Below are 19,314 nucleotides of genomic sequence, written 5' to 3' on the forward strand. Positions count from 1 at the left end.
ATACAGACCGGGCTCAGTGGCTCATGCCTGTAATCCTGGGAGTTTGACAGGCTGAGGCAGGAGGACTGCTTGAAACCAGGAGTTTGAGACCAACATGAGAAACATAGCAAGACCCTGTCTGTATTAATTTGTTCTCACACTGCTAATAAAGGCATACCTGAGAACGGGTAATTTAAAAAGGAAAGAGGTTTAACTGACTCACAGTTCAGCATGGCTAAGGAGGCCTCAGGACACTTACAATTACAGCAGAAGGGGAAGCAAACACCTGTTTTCTTCACATGGCGGCAGCAAGGAGAAGTACAGAGCAGAGGGGAAGAAAACCCCTTATAAAACCATCAGATTTTGTAAGAACTCACTATCACAGGAACAGGATGAGGTAACTGCCCCCATGATTCAGTTATCTCCCACTGGGTCCCTCCCATGACACATGGGGATTATGGGAACTATAATTATGATGGGATTTGGGTGGGGACACAGCCAAACTGTCTCTTAAAAAAAAATTAAAATGGCCAGGCATAGCGAGGTATGCCTGTAGTCCCAGCTACTCAGGAGGCTGAGGCAGGAGGATCACTTGAGCCCAGGAGTTTGAGGCTGCAATGAGCTGGGATCGCACCACTATTCTCCAGCCTGAGTGACAGAGCAAGACTCTGCTTCTAAAATAAAAAAATAAAAAATAAAAAAAAGATATGGTCTAACATGATACTCATGTTATTAAATTTTGTATTTTGTACTTTGGAGGCATCCTTCTGGGTTACAAAAATAATGTTTTACTTTTTAAAAAGTGTATGTACGTGTGTGTGTGTATTTTCCCTTCCTTTCTTTTTTGGTTGTGAATCTTCCTTCCTCTCTCTCTCCATCCTTTCTTCCTTTTGTCCTTCCCTTCCTTCCTCTTTCCTTTCACCTAACTGTAGAATATATACCTTTTGGGGTTTATGGAGGGGGTAGGGTTAGGAATCAAACCATAAAATCCTTTAAGTAGCAAAATCTTTTAAAATTCACATTCTGTCATTCAGTATATTTTCTATTCCTTCCAGTTTTGGACACACAGGCTTACTTTCTACATTATAGTGAGTAACTGTTTTTTTTTTAAAAAAAAAAAAAAATAAGAATTATGCAGCCAATTCCATTATTACAGAGCTTGGTTATAAATGACGACATACTATAGGTAAAATTGTTTAGATAGATACAAACACACCTAAATTCTATTTTCTCCCTCGCTTTCATAATTTATGTCAATTTAATTCTTAAAACTATTGAGCATATTATTATGCTAGGCATTGCAGAGGATACAAAGGTGAACAATATACAGTCCCTGACCTCAATGCATAATTCAAGATGAAGAAATTAACAATTCTCTTTCAAAATAGTTTCAGAATAAACTTATATTCTAAATCACTGATTCAGATCCATTAGAGGTTGACCAAAACAAGGATGGTTTGATAGTCGTGACTGAAGTGAGTGATCACTAATGATTTATTTGATAAAAATCAACATTTAAAATATTGGAAAGAAACTAAAGTACTCCCTAAGTTCCCATGACACAGGTCCCAAATAAGTGAAGGCAAGGCAGTTCCCTGGGTTTTCCAACAAAATTGAACTGATATTCTACTGCTGCTAATCAATTGATAACTAAATGAAAAATTTTGGTCTGTGAGTTTCAATAGCACTTTATTCTGTAAGTAGGTACTGTTTTAGTTTTCCCTTGCTGCCATATAAATTATCAGACATTTAGCAGCTTAGATAACATCCACTTATTATTTCACTGCTTTGTGGGTCAAAAGTCCAGGCCAAGTGTGACTCAGCTAGCTCTCTGCTTAGAGTTTCAAGAGGTTGTTAAGGTGTTGGCAGTGCTGCCTTCACTTTCAGAGGCTCTGAGGAAGAATCTACTTCCGGGCTCATTCAAGCTGCTGGCAGAATTCAGCCCCATGTGGCTGTGGAACAGTGATCCCTGCTTTCCTACTGGCTGTTGCCCAAGGGTCCTTCTAAGTTCCAGAGGCCACTTGTATTCCTTGACTTATGGTACCCTTTAAAGCCAGGAATAATGGGTCGAGTTCCTCCTAGTGATTTGAATCTCATGATTTTCTTTCCTGCTATCATAAGCCTCATGACTTAGATAACGTTCTACTTTTCAGTCTTCTTTTTTCTGAATACATTTATTTTTAACATACTATAACTGAATGTTAACTGGATATAGATTCTAATAAAAAGAGCCCATAATTTATTCATAACATAATCATAAGGTGCGTAAAAAACAATTATGGTAACTAAAGCACTCTGAAAACAAGAGAGTTGGACTACAACAAAAGGTAAGTTGGTGTCAAGACAAAAGCACCACACTTTATTCTGTGCTATCTTAAACAATATATTCCTCAAATGGCTGATATTACCATGTAATAAACTTTCACATCACAAACGCAGTTCATGTCAGGTTGTGTACAATGTGGAAGAAAATACTGGAACCCAAGGAATTTGCCCAGTGTTCTGATGTAGCAATACCAGACAATAAATACTAGGATCTATTCCTAGCTTTCCTGGGTCATAAAAGGTAATTGAAGAACCTGTAAAAAGCAGTGGAGCAGGTCAGGTGGGAGAGACTCCTGTTCTCCTGGAGATTATTAGTATAACTGGTAAGGTAGAATAAGGTATTTTTGTTTTGGGGAGGTTTTTTGTTTGTTTTGTTTTAATAACAAAGGGATTGGGAAGCTACATTGTAACCTGTGGAGACTTTGGAGCCAGAGAGACTTGGGTTCACATCCCTGCTTGCCCAAGAAACAAGTTCCTTAACCTCTTGATCCTTTAATATGTAAAATGGGGGTGATAGGGTTATTTGGTAGAGTTAAACAAGATTTTTCATATACAGAGTTCTCAACTTTGACTGCACTTTAGAATCACTTGGAAAACTTAAAAACGTACTATTAACAGGGTCTCACTCTCCAGATAATTCTTTCACGCAATCAGGCATAAGAACTGGTTAGGAATCATGAGTTTATGTAAACACCTACTAGGCACTCAGAAATGGCAGTTGTTTTTACTATACTCCTAGATATTCTCTTTGACACAGGTAGGGTTCAATAAATAAAATCATGGAATCTTCAGAGTTGAAAGAGGACTTTAGTTTAACTTGCTACCCCATGCAGGTCACACATCCTCAACATCCACCCCAGCACTGTCAGAAAAGCAGTCTAGTGTGTTGGCCACGGCCGAGAATACTGGCTACAGAGTCATTCTGACTAGGTTTAAATCTTGGCTCGTCCTCTTCCTGGTTGTGAGGTGTTAACCAAGTATTTAATTGCTATGTGCCTCAGTATTTCCATCTTTAAAATGCTTTAAAGCACCTACTGGATAAGGTTGTTTTGAGTCAACACAGGAAAGCTCTAACAATGATACATGGCAGTCAATATGTAAAATGGTTGCAGGAATGAATTTATTAATATATTTCTGAATAAATGAAAGAACAAGACAGTCAGCTTCAATTTAAATATTTCGGGTAAGAGGGTGAGAACATTCTGTTAATGCTCAGCTCTAGTTCTTGGCACATTTTATATTAAGCTGAAATCTGCCTTCCTGCAACTTGGATCCATTTGACCCTTGTTTTTTCTTCTGAGAACACACAGAACAAGTTTTTCTGTGTACTTCAACCATTCAAATAATTGTAGTTGGCTCTCATTTCTCTCCAGATCTTCTCTTTTCTCAGAGAAAGTATCCCAATTATTTCAATTATTTCGCAATGACATGTTTCCAACTTTTCTTTACTACCCGGATAGCTCAAGAAGTTAATTCCCAATGCATCATATGTCCTTCCTAATTTTATATGTTCTTCATAGGATCTGGACACTCTCCACAAGAGAGGAACTACCAATTCACCTATTGGGGACATTCATTGTATTCCTTTAAGGCAGTCTAAGTTTGGGTTCTAGACCATGTTCTACCTTCTATCAGTAAACTAGCTCAGTTTGTGAGTCTATTTGCAGGACTAGCATAAATTTCCTTTCATTAGATCCAGGCTTATTGGTCCAGCCTACAGACAATTCTTTTCACTAACTCTCTAGATAGACTGTACAGTTTTGAGTTGTGAAAGTTGTCAGAATTAGAATGGAGTCACCAGTGTTAAGACAGAACCCGACAAACAGAGCTGGGGAAGGCTATGAAGAATGGGTTCTCACACTTTTATGCTGGATAACTATCCCAAAAGACTGCAAAGACCACAGTCTTGCACAAAGCCATCACAACCTTACACATAAAAAAAAAATACTTCTACAAGGACATTTTCTCAACAATTGCCTGTCCAACCTCAGACTAGCATCACACTTATTGTTGACCTTTGTAGCCAACGATAACTATCTCAAAATAATTATGTAATCTTTTTCATTTTTCCTTTAAAAACCTTTGTTTTCCTTTACCTCCCTTAATACACATATAGTTTACCATGGCACACATATCCCATTGCAATACCTTACTCCTGAATAAACATTATCTTCTTTTAGAAAGCCTCTCTCTGTATGTTATTTAGGTTGACAGGGTCAACCCTAAGGAAGGATAAAGAAAAAGGGAAAATAATAGTGCACATTGATGCAGAGGAGTGTGTTGCTAGAAGGCTGGCTGGACGCCAGACAGAGTGCTCTCTAAGGTGACATTACTCTGATTCATTCACCAGAGTCCAGGTTCTGGTCCTCACGCTCACAAGCTCACTCAATCCCAGCAGTGTGCCAGAGGTGGTTATTTAAAGTTCACAGTGACTGATGTATAAAACAGGCTCTCAGTTTTTACTTTGCAATGTGAAATACAGCTGTGGAGAAAAAAAGTAATAGCTTGTCTTTTTTACTGTTTACTATGTGTCAAGCACAGTTCTAAGAAATTCTACACATATTATTGTATAATTCTCAAAACGACCCTATGAGGTAGGTACATTATTATTTTATTTATTTATTTATTGACATGGAGTCTCGCTCTGTCACCCAGGCTGGAGTGCAGTGGTGCGATCCCAGTTGACTACAACCTCCACCTCCCAGGTTCAAGTGATTCCCGTGCCTCAGCCACCCGAGTAGCTGGGATTACAGGAGCACAGCACATCGCCCGGCTAATTTTTGTATTTTTAGTAGACGGGTTTCCCTATGTTGGCCAGACTGGTCTCAAACTCGTGACCTCAGGTGATCTACCCACCTCCGCCTCCCAAAGTGCTGGGATTACAGACGTGAGCCACGGCGCACAGCCTATTATTATTATTTTTGAGACAAAAGTCTTGCTATCCATTATTATTATTGTCATTATTTTACAGATGAGAAAGCAACGCATTTACTCTGGATCCGTTCCTCTCACCTAATTCATATAAATGATTTCCAAGTCCTGTTACTAACTGTCCAATGATTAAGCCTTTTGAATTCCTCCCCTCCCTTCATTCCTACTGTCCCTGCTGACCCTCTGTCGTTCCACTTCTCATTGTGTCTCACCGTTATCATTACTGTACCGTCATACTTCATCTTCCCTTCTGTAATCCATTTTCTACACTATCGCTTGTATTTCTAAAACACAGCTTTTAATGTGCCACTCTTGCTTAAAACCTCTAATGGCTCATCACTGCCATCAAATAAGAGCTCAGATTCGTCGGTCTGGAGTAAAGGTCCACTGTCAGAGAGTCTGTAGCTTATTGCAGCCCAGCTACAGTCAGTCTCTCTCTCCCTAGCCTCCTTAGCCCCTTCTCCTCTCAAAGGTTTTCATCAGCACGCATCCTTAGCAACTCATGATTGATTGGACACACTGAGCAGCACACATGTATGCGGCTGTCTTTACCTATTATACAACAAATATTTTGTGCACCTACTATGTGCCATGTATGTGCTAAGCACTTTACTTGTATTATCCTATTTAATAATAATAACAAGAATTCCATGAGGTCACATTATCACCTTTCTTTCTGGAGATGAGGAAGCCAGAGTGCAAAGGGCCCAGCGTGCTAAGCGTCGCACCCAGCTGAGCGCAGGGTGGGTGCCTCGCTGGAGCGGGGAGCCCCAGCACTTTCCCAGCAGACTCGCTGCTGCTCTGACTTCGGGTCTAAGCCGTGCTCCTGCTGCCTGGCTGGCTTCCGCCCGGTCAGACTGAAAGGGTCTCGCAGGCAGGAACCGTGCACACAGTGTCTAGCTCCGAGCCTGAGAATACTCGAGGCTTCAAAAAGTTTGCTGAGCTACCGCAGGGAGGACGAAAGCTGTGTTTCAGCACAGCCTGGGAACACTGGTCCAGCCTGAGAGAAGCCCAAGTGGGGTTCGCTGCCCTCTGAGCCACAGACAGATTTAAGGAGGAGGGTGTGGAAATTGCCAGCTGCTGAGGTGCAAACTCACCGAAGGTACTGCTGACCACCGCGGCTCCTCTCTTCACAGCTTCTGCCGGAGGCCTCCGTTTACTCCAGTTACCGAGGCAACGCCACCCCTCTTCCAGGGAGGCGGAACCAGGGCGGGCCGTGGGGCGCATGCGCGGCCGGCGTCCAGCTTTCCAGGACATCGAGCAGCGGTGACGCTGAGAACCGGGTACCTGTCCGCCCTGTGGTCGGGCCTTTTCCGTCTCATGACACTGGTTCAAAGCCAAACAGAAAAGCCCGACGAGCTTATTATCCCCTAAAGGACGTCATGTAGATAATTAAATGATACGAATACCGTCGAAGATACCTGCCCGATATTCTAAAATGGGCCAACGGAGCCCTGATCGTGGCGTTCCTATGTTGAGGTTTTAACTTTGATTTTAAGAGGGGTCCTGGGAGATAGTAGGCAGTTTGCCGGCAACATCAACAACGAAGATACATGGTGGGATTTTTGTTATTTTTAAAGCTATATCATCTCTGTTGGCTTTTAAGAGTAAATAAGGTTTTATGTTGTGGGTTTCTTGGTCGCAGCGCTCTGGACACAAAAGTATAGGCCTCCCTTGACAGATTTCTAGGTTTAGCAGTTTGTTCAACCTCTCTGTAGTACTGTGGTCATACTGCTTTGTAAAGTACCTAGCCTAACGTTATTACTTACCAAATACTGTTTTAAAACGGTCATTCCAATATGTGACAAAGGAGTTTGTATACAGAATGTATAAAGAACTCTTATAATTCAATAAGAAAAACCCACCCAATTTCTTAAATGGGCAAAGGATTCGAATGCTTCACCACATCAGATATATGTATGGCCAGTAAGCACATGGAAAGATGCTTAACAGTAGTCATAAGGGAAATACAAGGCCGGGCGCGGTGGCTCAAGCCTGTAATCCCAGCACTTTGGGAGGCCGAGACGGGCGGATCACGAGGTCAGGAGATCGAGACCATCCTGGCTAACACTGTGAAACCCCGTCTCTACTAAAAAATACAAAAAACTAGCCGGGCGAGGTGGCGGGCGCCTATAGTCTCAGCTACTCGGGAGGCTGAGGCAGGAGAATGGCGTAAACCCGGGAGGCGGAGCTTGCAGTGAGCTGAGATCAGGCCACTGCACTCCAGCCTGGGTGACAGAGCAAGACTCCGTCTCAAAAAACAAAAAAAAAAAAATAAGGGAAATACAAACCACAATACACGTAACTCCACATCCACGTGAAGGGGTAAAACTTCAAAGATTGCCAACACCAAATGCAGAAGGATGCGGAGCAAGTGGAACTCACATACACTGGTGTTGGGAATGTAAAATGGCATAACCACTTTGGAAAACTATTTGAGAGGTTTCTTCAAAAGTTAAACATACACAGAGTAATTCCACACCCAAGATAGTCTAGAGACTTGGGCAAAGTGGTTGCCTAGGACTTAATGAGATGCACTGGAAGAGACACAAGGAATCTTAGAAATGATAGAAATGCTGTGTCTTAATTGTGGTGGTAATTTCATGGGTATATACAATTGCCAAAAGCCAATAAACTGTTCTCTTTAAATGGATGTCATTTATTGTATCTAAATTATTTGTCAATAAAATTGGCAAGAAAAAATTGCTATAGTACAATTTGTGTTTATTAGTTTCCACAATGTTACACAAATACCATGCATTTATTTGCAATACTGACATGTCCTCTTTAATCAAGGTTTTCCAGGGCTTAAAAAAATAGACGATTGGCCGGGCGCGGTGGCTCAAGCCTGTAATCCCAGCACTTTGGGAGGCCAAGACGGGCGGATCACGAGGTCAGGAGATCGAGATCACCCTGGCGAACACGGTGAAACCCCGTCTCTACTAAAAAATACAAAAAACTAGCTGGGTGAGGTGGCGGGCGCCTGTAGTCCCAGCCACTCGGGAGGCTGAGGCAGGAGAATGGCGTGAACCTGGGAGGCGGAGCTTGCAGTGAGCTGAGATCCGGCCACTGCACTCCAGCCTGGGTGACAGAGCAAGACTCCGTCTCAAAAAAAAAAAATAGACAATTATCCTTGCTATTACTTATTAAATGATATATCTAGGTGCCAGAAAATATAGAAAACATAGGGTAAACTTATTTTTAAATAGCATGTTAGTTATATTTTCAAATCATATGCCCAGCATGCTTTCTTTCAACCTCTAGACATGTTTTCAGGTGAAATACCTCTACATTTCAAGCACTATGTGCAATTGTTAATCTGAGAAAGATACAATAAATTCACTATACAATGTTTTAAAAAATGGAAACATGGGGGAAATAGTGTATTTATTTATTTATACACAAAAAATATTGGGCAGTGATCATTATTGAGTGTTGTGAGCCAAGCTCTGAGCTCAGTCTATTTACATACACTTGCCTCACTTAATCCTTACAAGCCTCTAGGCAAGACATTATGTCTGACTTTCAAATGGGAAAGATGAGATTAATCTGTCCAAAGTACACAGCTCAAGTGGCAGAAATGGCATTTGAGGCAAGATTTCTGGTTTCAGTACTTGCATCCTTAGCTACTGTACAGTATTAGTTCCCATAAATTAGGAGAAATCCAATAACTGCAAGAAAGAGCTTCAAGTCTTGGCTTCACCTCTTAACAAGCATTCTGTCATTAGACAACTTTCTTCACCTCTAGGGCTCAGTTTCCTCATCTGTAAAGGTGCTGGGAGAGGAGGAAGCATTTACATACCTCTAATTCATAGGGCTACTATGAGATTCAAATGAGATAATGGTGATATTGCAGCTTATAGTACAGTGTCTGCCACAGTAATGGCTCAATAAGGAACAGCTATTCTTATTATGATGCTGCTTTCATACTATACACACTGTAAAACAGGTTTACTCTCCATCAAGAGGCAGCACAACATACGCTTTGGAGAAAGACTGCCTATGTTCCCATTCTAGTGCCACCACTCCCTAGTTGTGTGACCTTGAGAAAATACCTCCTTGTACCTCAGTTTCCTCATCTGCAAAATGAGGATAATAGTACCTATTTCATAAGATGTCATGAAGCACATAAAGTGGCTACAATAGTGCCTAGTAGGTAGTTAACAGTTATCAAATTCTGCTAACCAAAATCATTTTGTTTACAGCATAAGAATGATTATATCATAACTGTGGATGTTATCAATCTAGTATCTCTGCCAACCTGTAATTTGGAAAACTGTAAATTTCAGGTTGAGCAAGTTATTAGCAGCTTTCTGGGGCATACGGGAGAAGTCATATGTTATCCAAATATATGAGTCTAAACACAAGTAATCTCAGTTTGAATTGCTCACTCAGGTTGAGAATTCCTATCATAGAGCCAAGGAGCAGAGATCATTCAAAAAACAAGTTTAAAATAGAAATCAACATCTCAGAACCAAATGGGTACCCTGGAAAAATCTATCCTAAGCCAGGTGCAGTGGCTCACACCTGTAATCCCAGCACTTTGGGAAACCAAGGCAGGTGGATCATTTGAGGTCAGGAGTTCAAAACCAGCCTGGCCAACATGGTGAAACCCCGTCTCTACTGAAAATATACAAATTAGCTGGGCGTGGTGGTGTATACCTATAATCCTAGCTACTCAGGACGCTGAGGCAAGAGGATTGCTTGAAACCAGGAGACTGAGGTTGCAGTGAACCAAATTACACAACTGCACTCCAGCCTAAGCAATAAAGCGAGACTCTGTCTCAAAAAAAAAAAAAAAAGGAAAGGAAAGGAAAAAAAAAGAGAAATCTACCCTGAAAGATCTGCTTAAATTCAGGGCTGGGAAAATTGATTGCAACTTTTTCTATTTAATTGTTTGAAACATTAAATATACCAATAAATCAATGTTATCACATTTAGGTATTTGAGCTCTAGAATCATTTTTTATTTGATTTGCATTACCATTATTGATGACATTTTCACACTTTAAAAGCTACATAAGATTTTATAATAAATGCAACCACTCTTACCTGCTTAAGCAAATATAAACAAACACTCCCAGGCCTATTTTTTTAAGGCTGTATATTTCACTTGATGGAAAAAGTGAAGAACAGCAATGACTTCCCAAGAAAAAAGAAAGAAAAGTGGATGTTACATTTTCCTGAAAGCCAGACTCTAATCATACAGAGGAATTTTACTGTAAGTTACATGCAAAGCAAATTAGTTCTTCAGGAAAATAAAAAAATAAATGGATCAACTAAGATACACTAAACCTCAAAAAACCCTGAATAAAGATGATAAAGGTAAAAATGTATTTAAAAAGACCCTTAAAATATTTAAGAAAGTATTAAAATACAAAGCTTTAACTTCTCTACAGTCAAAATTTCATTCACAGGGAGCTGTAGGTCAGTTGGTTGTTGAAAACTTATTTGAGAAAATCAAAAAATAATTGCTTTATTTCTCTGTTCCATTAGTACTGATTCACAAGATCTTTGTAGGTTTTATCTGAAAGAAGGATATAAAAATTTAAAAGTCAGAGCAGGGAAAGGGGAGTAATAAATTATTAAGAACAAACTCAGTGAGACTTGACTTCACTTATGATACATGGGTAGAAAGAGCAAACCAGCCTTCTTCATTCTGTTTCTCAATCTGTTGAACAAAGACACAGAGAAAATTTAGATGGTAATCAGAAACATGAGACTACTCAAGATTTACAGATCATTTAGACCAAGTGCATAAAACAAAGTCATCCTGTGCCATTGAATGGTACTGAAAATTAAATTGCTATTGGCAATGTTTATTCTCTAATCGAGATACTATCAAATAACTGATTAGTTGGTCAACAGATCCTCTTACTGATTTAGGAGTCATAATTTTTTTAAGTCCAGTGTTTTATAGATATCATAGGCATAAATTTTTAAAATGATAAAAAGGCAGTTATTTGTTCGTAGTAAATTAAATGTTACTAAATTCCAGGAACTAAGAATAATTTATATAAAATAGCTTACTTTAAAGCTTTTGTAGAATATAAGAAGTAGCAAAGAACAAATGTCCCAGAATTGGACAATTCGGGTATCTATCATTCCCCTATCATTTAGTATCTTTCCGCTATCATTTAATTTGGGCTATAAGCACCCACTCTTTGATCTAATTACTGAACTCAGTAATAAGAAATGCAAAGATTTTCCCAATGTCAGACAGTTGTTGGCTCAGGTCTACAAAATTAATTCTTATAATTTTAAAGACATCCTCACAATTTACTATAACCACTCAAAGGAACTATATTTTACTGTACTAGCACCACAGAAAAAAAGCCTTCCGCAAAAATTTTGAATAGACTGTGAAATACTTAGCTTCTATACATACCTATGGCACAACAAAATACATGAAGAGCACATTAAGACATTTATTTTTCCCTGGGACCATAACCTATCTAACCAATGGCACAGTCAGATATGGCACATAGGGATAAAGTGAGAGGAAAAGTGACTGGACCCACTGCTCTGGCTGTCCCAGACCCCACCCAGGGACAAGGACTGGGGGAACCAATAGCTCAGTAGATCTACAACCCATTCCAGGCACACCTGTGTGTCCTGCCATAATATTTGGGAAGCTCTGCCTGAAACCAGTAATTTCCAGCCTTTAAGGACTGCTGAACATCCTACTGAATTTTACCTTATTCCTTAGTTACCCTAGAAAACAGAAGAAGTATATGGCTTGTTTTTCCTAATGAAGGTAAATTGGTATCTCTTTTCTGTTAAGAATACCATATCAGCTTTAGGATAACAGGAATGATAGTTAAGAATGGAAATCACTAAATCAGCCACCTTCTACCCTCACCCCTATATACATTTCACAATTACATTTTAACGTGTACCTTTGCTCTTGGATTAAGAGGTGTGAATCTCCCACTTCCTGAGGTGGCATTTAGTGGAGAACAAGAATTACTAGTAGCCCCAGAAGACCTATTTATGAAAAATAAAACAGAGTAAGATAGTGAGATATCATTATTAAAAGATTGCAGACAACTTTTGCAATCTTAAAAGACTTATGCAACCTTAAAAGACTATGCAAACAACTGACAATTCTCAATACTGGCAAGAGCTTGAAAACAAACGGCTGACTTAGGTCCAAATGAGGTAAATTATTTGTAACTTATTTTCACCAACCTGTAAGTCTTTATTTGTTCATTAATAGTGATATGCTTTGGCTGTGTCCCCACCAAAATCTCAACTTGAATTGTATCTCCCAGAATTCCCCCGTGTTGTGGGAGGGACTCATGGGGAGGTAACTGAATCATGAGAGCTGCTCTTTCCCATGCTATTCTCATGATAGTAAATAAGTCCCATGAGATCTGATGGGTTCGTCAGGGGTTTCTGCTTTTGCTACTTCCTCATTTTCTCTTACTGCCACCATGTTAGAAGTGTCCTTCGCCTCCCACCATGATTTTGAAGCCTCTTCAGCCATGTGAAACTGTAAGTCCAATTAAACCTCTTTTTCTTCCCAATCTCAGTTATGTTTTTATCAGCAACATGAAAACAGACTAATACAAATACAATTTTCTTTTTAGAGCTGTTTTAGGTTTTTGGAAAGATGAGTGGAAAGTACAGAGTTCCCACATACCCCTTAACCCTCACCTCCAACACACACACAGTTTCTCCTATTATTAAGATCTTGCATTAGTGTGATGAATCTATTACAACGGATGATCTAATATTTATATGTTATAATTGACTGAAGTCCATAGTTTACATCAGGGTTCACTCTCTGTGTTATACATTCTGTGGGTTTTCATAAATGTATAATGACATGTATCTGCCATTACAATATTATATGGTAAGTTTTCAATAATGAACGTGCAGGTGTGGGGAAGAAGGTCCAGGTAGTAGAAGAGTAACAAGACCTGGAACAGCACAGTACAATAGTAAGGATGCAGAGTAGAGAGAGAGAGGCCAGGTATGTCCTTAGTGTCACTATTTACCAATCATATGACCCATCTAGACAAATCACCCCATTAGCTCTGAGAGCTTCAGTTTCATTTACTGTGAAGGAGGAAAATACTATTGGTCAATTCAGCTGTCCTGTCATACATTACCTCCTAATTTTGTAACCCATAAATACTCTACATATGTGTTATCTCATTTTTGTTTTCAGTAGCAAACTCATGCCTTTCAACTTAAAGTTTATTCCTCACTCCCTTTCCCCTCAAAATTCTCTTTTCCAATTATTTTACTCTCTTTGCATGAGTCTGTCTCAACCTAAGTCAGATATTGTACACTTCCTTTTTTCACAAAGAGAATAAAATACATACCAAATTCTTTTTTCTTTTCTTTTTTTTAAAGTAAATATTCACACTGCAACTTACCTTCTTGTATTTATCCCACTGACGGGAGAGACAGTACTACATTTTGAGCTTTCTGGGGCTTCTGCTCCTGGAATAGATACCTCAATTGTCCTCTTTGCTCCTTCTAAAATATAAAAATAAGTATTAGTTTCATTACCTTTCAATGAAATAAAAATTTCACTCAATTTCTATCTTACTGAAAATTGCACATTACAAATTTGGTGGTTCTTTCCGTATTTTTTAATCTTAGTCCAAGATACACTTGTTTTTTTTTTTTTTTTTTTTACTGAACTGTGAGATAAGAAACTTTAGTTACTAGTGTTAATTCAGTAGCATGCCAGTTCATAGAGAGCCAGAATCTTCAGACAAGTGGCATCATGTCAGCTCTGGAGGTGAAAAACAGAAATTAAGAGCTAGCCCTAAAGAACTTGAGATCTTTGTCCAAAAGAGCTTACCTAAAGTTCTCCCCAAAAAAAGGAAAAAGAAAATTTCTGAAGTCATTCAGCAAAACTTTAAATCTTTTAAATCAATTACATTATGACTATTACTGAAGACATTGAAATAGGAGAGGAAAGTTGGCTGAAGAGCTCCATATGGCCAATAGCAAGTATAATTATGAATATTTTCCATATTTCAGAAGTTATCAATCAGCATATATTTATTAAGTATTTACTAATGAAAGACTTTATGTTCATCATAGGCAGTTTCACAGAGGCTCCTGGCTTTGTGTGACTTCCTAGCTTTACGAGGTAATAAAACCCTATTTAATTTTACAAAACATTCCTCAGTTACCCTAGAAAACAAAAGAGGTTTTTCATGGCATATGGTTTATTTTTATTTTTATCATTATAGTCCACAAAGGTTTTCTTTTTTAAATAAATATAAGCATTTTACTTACAAAAAGAATACTTTAGAAATAAATCACTGGGCAGGAAAAAACATAGCTGCAAATCCACAACTTGCTTTGTAACTTGATAAATCACGTAACCTCTTTGTGCCTCCCAGTTTACTTATTTGTCAAATAGGTATAATATTAGCCCTGTCTACTCTAAAGGTGTGTTAAGGACTAAATTATATAACATAAATAAAAGCATATTTTAACCATACAGAAATACTGAAATGGAAGATGTATATTTAAACACAAAATTATTCTTAAGGCTGATCTCCTTTATTTTTCTTCCTTGCACTTAGCACTAACTGATATTATCCCAAATATTGATTTGTTTGTTGCCTGCTCCCCTACTCAAATGCTAGAGTATTCAAGCCCACACATGGCAGGCACATAGTACATGTTCATACATAGTTAATTCATTTATTTATTCTAATCAGAAGTTGTCTTTAGGCTTCATAACTATGAAGAACAGTAGACAAAACTGTCATTTGAGGAAGCCTGGAATAAACAAAGAGAGAGGGCCGTGGAGACATGCATTACCATCTTTTTCCAGGAATTTCCAAAAGAGTCTGCTTTCTGGGTTTGTATTTCAAAAAGGAAATAATTTCTGAGGGGAAAACTCTTATTGGAAGATATCTTAAAGGTAACCTACTTCAACCAGAAATAAGACATATTTGAGTTCCCCTCAAACACCAATGTTTGAACATCTCAGAGAATACATCAATTACTAGTACACGGAGCTTTTTCTATTCCTGACAATTACAGCCTTCTCTTTTACTGGACCAAAATCAATCTCTCTGTACTCTTCATATAGCTCTGTCCCTTGAGGGCCTTAATAATGCAATTTCCGATAAAAACAACTTGATATATACTTCGTTTCATCAGCATCTTTTTGAATGTGAATACTATGACAATTTTTTCAGTTACTATTTTATTATTCAGAATCCCCTCTAGCTTTTCACATTCCTAAATGTAACAGAAAATTTAATTAATGAGTGAAAATGCTTTAACTGTTTTACAGAATAAGTTGTAATCTGTTGCTGATGAAATTCTAAATTAACATTCAGGTATTTCATGCTTAGTTGCAGCATATGACCTAAGTGAACCGTACACTATAATGAATACCATTTAGATGTAGGATAATTTAGGAACTCAGACACCGAAGATTAACTATAGGCATCATAGGATAGAAAGAATCAGGAGATCTGCCTTCTAATCCCATTTCTGTCACTTATCCTGTGAATTAGAGCTGTTTCTTTCTGTGTAAAATTGAAGGCACCAAAATATATGCTCTGATATTTCTTTTGATTCAATATAAACTTGCAAAACCAAGAAAAGTGAAAACCTTCATATTTCTAGTTCTTAAATCATGAATTTGTGACCAACCATTCCATGCTCTGAGAGGTAATTGAACAGGTAACGTTGGTGGAGAAAGATTCAAACCAACAAGTTTCTGCTGCTCTATCAACTGCAGTAGTTTTCCACGAGCCTCCATACTTTGCCGATTCAATTCTGCAATCCGTTCCTCCATGCTGCCTGGTGCTAGAGACGGTGCTACTGGAAAAGTCTTTGAGAGAGAGAGAAAAAAAAAGTACAAATTGAATACTGAAAAATCTCTCACATGATTTATTTTATTATTATTATTTTATTTTTTTTTATTTTTTGAGATGGAGTCTTGCTCTGTCACCCAGGCTGGAGTGCAGTGGCATGATTTCAGCTCACTGCATCCTCCACCTCCTGGGTTCATGCCATTCTCCTGCCTCAATCTCCCGAGTAGCTGGGACTACAGGTGCCCACCACCACGCCCAGCTAATTTTTTTTTTGTATTTTTAGTAGAGATGGGGTTTCACCATGTTAGCCAGGATGGTCTCAATCTCCTGACTTCATGATCCGCCTGCCTCGGTCTCATACAATTTTGACTTATTAAGTGCCAGCAAGTTAGTATTCACAGCCCTTATTCTATATAAATGTGAATAGTGAGCACACAATAGAATTTACAGTCCCTTTGTCTAAGCACATATTCTGGGAAAAGCTTTTCTGTGTCTCTTAGTATCTGCAGAGCTGCACAAAAGATCACATGAGCAAAGAGCCTACTCCCAGTGAGCTGGTCTCTAAGTAAATGCCACACATCTTTGAAGACAGATTTGGGGTTTGACAGATTACAAAAGAGGATCTGCTATCTTTGAAACAGAAGTTTCTATAATTACAATCTTCAAATATGCACCACTTGGCAAAGATTCTGGGAATCTTGTCACTCCTTCTAACCATATGTCAGCCTCCCCAGGCCACTTTTGGCCTAAAATATCTGATTCAAGAATAGTTGGTGATTGGAAAGAAATATGAGAGGTAGGGTAAAAAATAGCCACCCCAAAAATATAGCGTAAGTTTAATTTGAAAATTCCCCCACAAATGTGCTTATGTCATTCCTAATCATTTCATTATTCCTATGTATGTCATTGTTTCAGTCCTAGTTATTTCATTTCTTTTTGGGAAAAAAAAATCTCTAATAAAAGTCACTGATTTTTAGCCTATATCTATTAGTAATAAATAAATAAACAGGAAAATCAGTATGAATTAAAGATCATTTTATATTTCCAATTAAAAGAGGGTAGTGAAGACAGAAATATTAGATAGTCCCTTCTAGCTTGATCTATATACTAATTAGAAAAAGAGGCAAGCAAAACATTAGACTCTGCTGTCTTTTTTAAACCAAGAGTTGCCTGTTATGAATAATCTTCAAAACTACAAATATATAAATGCCTCCCAATGACTCAAAATTGAGGCAGTTGGTATTTACTTATATACACCACTACCAATGGCTGCCCTCTACTAGCAATATTCCTTTCTGGCTCCTCTTCTGCCAGTTCCTTCTGTCTACTACTTCTATGATTCAATACCCATATTGCCCTTATTCCCCATGAGCCAGTGCTGACAGAGAAGGCCCTTACTCTATGGCCCACCTTACCCAGACCTTCCTCACCAAAGCCCTCCAACCACCATTGTTAAAGCCCTTATGAACACGGTCAACTCAGGAGCTTCTAATCCCCACTGACAGTATCCAGCTCCTCCTATCAGAAACATGACAGGAGCTGCTTTGGCTCTAGAAGGGGTAAAAGAAAGTGTCTACTGTCACTGGAACCAGCATTTGGAGGTCTTTTATAAACCCTCCCTAGCTGGAATTCAGACTTCCTATCTCACCCAGAAACAACGAAATGAAGATTTAGGTTACCAGGTTAGCCCACAAAGTTTATTTAACTTACAAAACTCCTGCACTATAATATGCAGACCTTTGCTACTCAAAGCGTGGTCCTCAGACCAGCAGCACTGGCATCATTTGGGAACTTATTAGAAATGCACAGGTCCTACCCTAGACCTATTCAATCAGAAACCACATTTCAGCAAGATCCCCAGATGATTAATATGCATATTAAAGTCTGGCTTTAATAATCCTTTAAAACGTTACTCCTGGCCAGGTGCAGGGTGGCTCATGCCTGTAAGTCCAGCACTTTGGGAGGCCGACGCAAACAGATCACTTGTGGTCAGGAGTTCAAGACCAGCCTGGCCAACATGGTGAAATCCCATCTCTACAAAAAATACAAAAATTCACCAGGTGTGGTGGTGTGCACCTGTAATCCCAGCTACTTGGGAGGCTGAGGCAGGAGAATCATTTGAATCCAGGAGGCGGAGGTTGCAGGGAGCCGAGATCATGCCACTGCACTCCAGCCTGAGTGACAGAGTGAAACTCCATCTCCAAAAAGCAAAACAGGCTGGGCACAGTGGCTCATGCCTGTAATCCCAGCACTTTGGGAGACTGAGGCAGGCAGATCATGAGGGCAGGAGTTCAAGACTAACCTGATCAACATGGTGAAACCCCGTCTCTATTAAAAATACAAAAATTAGCCAGGTGTGGTGGCGTGTGCCTATAATCCCAATTACTCAGGAGGCTGAGGCAGGAGAATCACTTGAACCTGGGAGGCAGAGGTTGCAGTGAGCCAAGATCATGCCATTGCACTCCAGCCTGGGTGACAGAGCAAGACTCCGTCTCAAAAAACAAAAAAAAAAAAATAAGGGAAATACAAACCACAATACACGTAACTCCACATCCACGTGAAGGGGTAAAACTTCAAAGATTGCCAACACCAAATGCAGAAGGATGCGGAGCAAGTGGAACTCACATACACTGGTGTTGGGAATGTAAAATGGCATAACCACTTTGGAAAACTATTTGAGAGGTTTCTTCAAAAGTTAAACATACACAGAGTAATTCCACACCCAAGATAGTCTAGAGACTTGGGCAAAGTGGTTGCCTAGGACTTAATGAGATGCACTGGAAGAGACACAAGGAATCTTAGAAATGATAGAAATGCTGTGTCTTAATTGTGGTGGTAATTTCATGGGTATATACAATTGCCAAAAGCCAATAAACTGTTCTCTTTAAATGGATGTCATTTATTGTATCTAAATTATTTGTCAATAAAATTGGCAAGAAAAAATTGCTATAGTACAATTTGTGTTTATTAGTTTCCACAATGTTACACAAATACCATGCATTTATTTGCAATACTGACATGTCCTCTTTAATCAAGGTTTTCCAGGGCTTAAAAAAATAGACGATTGGCCGGGCGCGGTGGCTCAAGCCTGTAATCCCAGCACTTTGGGAGGCCAAGACGGGCGGATCACGAGGTCAGGAGATCGAGATCACCCTGGCGAACACGGTGAAACCCCGTCTCTACTAAAAAATACAAAAAACTAGCTGGGTGAGGTGGCGGGCGCCTGTAGTCCCAGCCACTCGGGAGGCTGAGGCAGGAGAATGGCGTGAACC

At 39.2% G+C, this 19,314-nt stretch overlaps 2 protein-coding genes across 2 annotated transcripts in view; both read right to left on the bottom strand.

Annotated features, from left to right (window-relative positions):
- The window catches only part of CFAP44 (cilia and flagella associated protein 44), a 150,807-nt gene extending 144,416 nt beyond the window's left edge, over positions 1-6,391 (bottom strand). Inside the window, exon 1 of the mRNA XM_011940574.1 lies at positions 6,333-6,391. The gene's annotated coding sequence lies outside the window, so the exon portion shown is untranslated. The remainder of the gene's footprint in view (positions 1-6,332) is intronic.
- Positions 6,392-10,175: 3,784 nt separating this feature from the next.
- The window catches only part of SPICE1 (spindle and centriole associated protein 1), a 71,576-nt gene continuing 62,437 nt past the window's right edge, over positions 10,176-19,314 (bottom strand). The window contains exons 14-17 of the mRNA XM_011940659.1: positions 15,879-16,059; positions 13,622-13,724; positions 12,134-12,221; positions 10,176-10,905 (exon numbers count right to left, since the gene is read on the bottom strand). Of these exons, the coding sequence (XP_011796049.1) occupies positions 10,852-10,905; positions 12,134-12,221; positions 13,622-13,724; positions 15,879-16,059 (426 nt within the window). The 3' untranslated portion in view covers positions 10,176-10,851. The remainder of the gene's footprint in view (positions 10,906-12,133; positions 12,222-13,621; positions 13,725-15,878; positions 16,060-19,314) is intronic.

This window comes from Colobus angolensis, unplaced genomic scaffold (genome assembly GCF_000951035.1).
Source record: "Colobus angolensis palliatus isolate OR3802 unplaced genomic scaffold, Cang.pa_1.0 Scaffold190, whole genome shotgun sequence".
In the NCBI taxonomy this organism is placed as follows: domain Eukaryota; kingdom Metazoa; phylum Chordata; class Mammalia; order Primates; family Cercopithecidae; genus Colobus; species Colobus angolensis.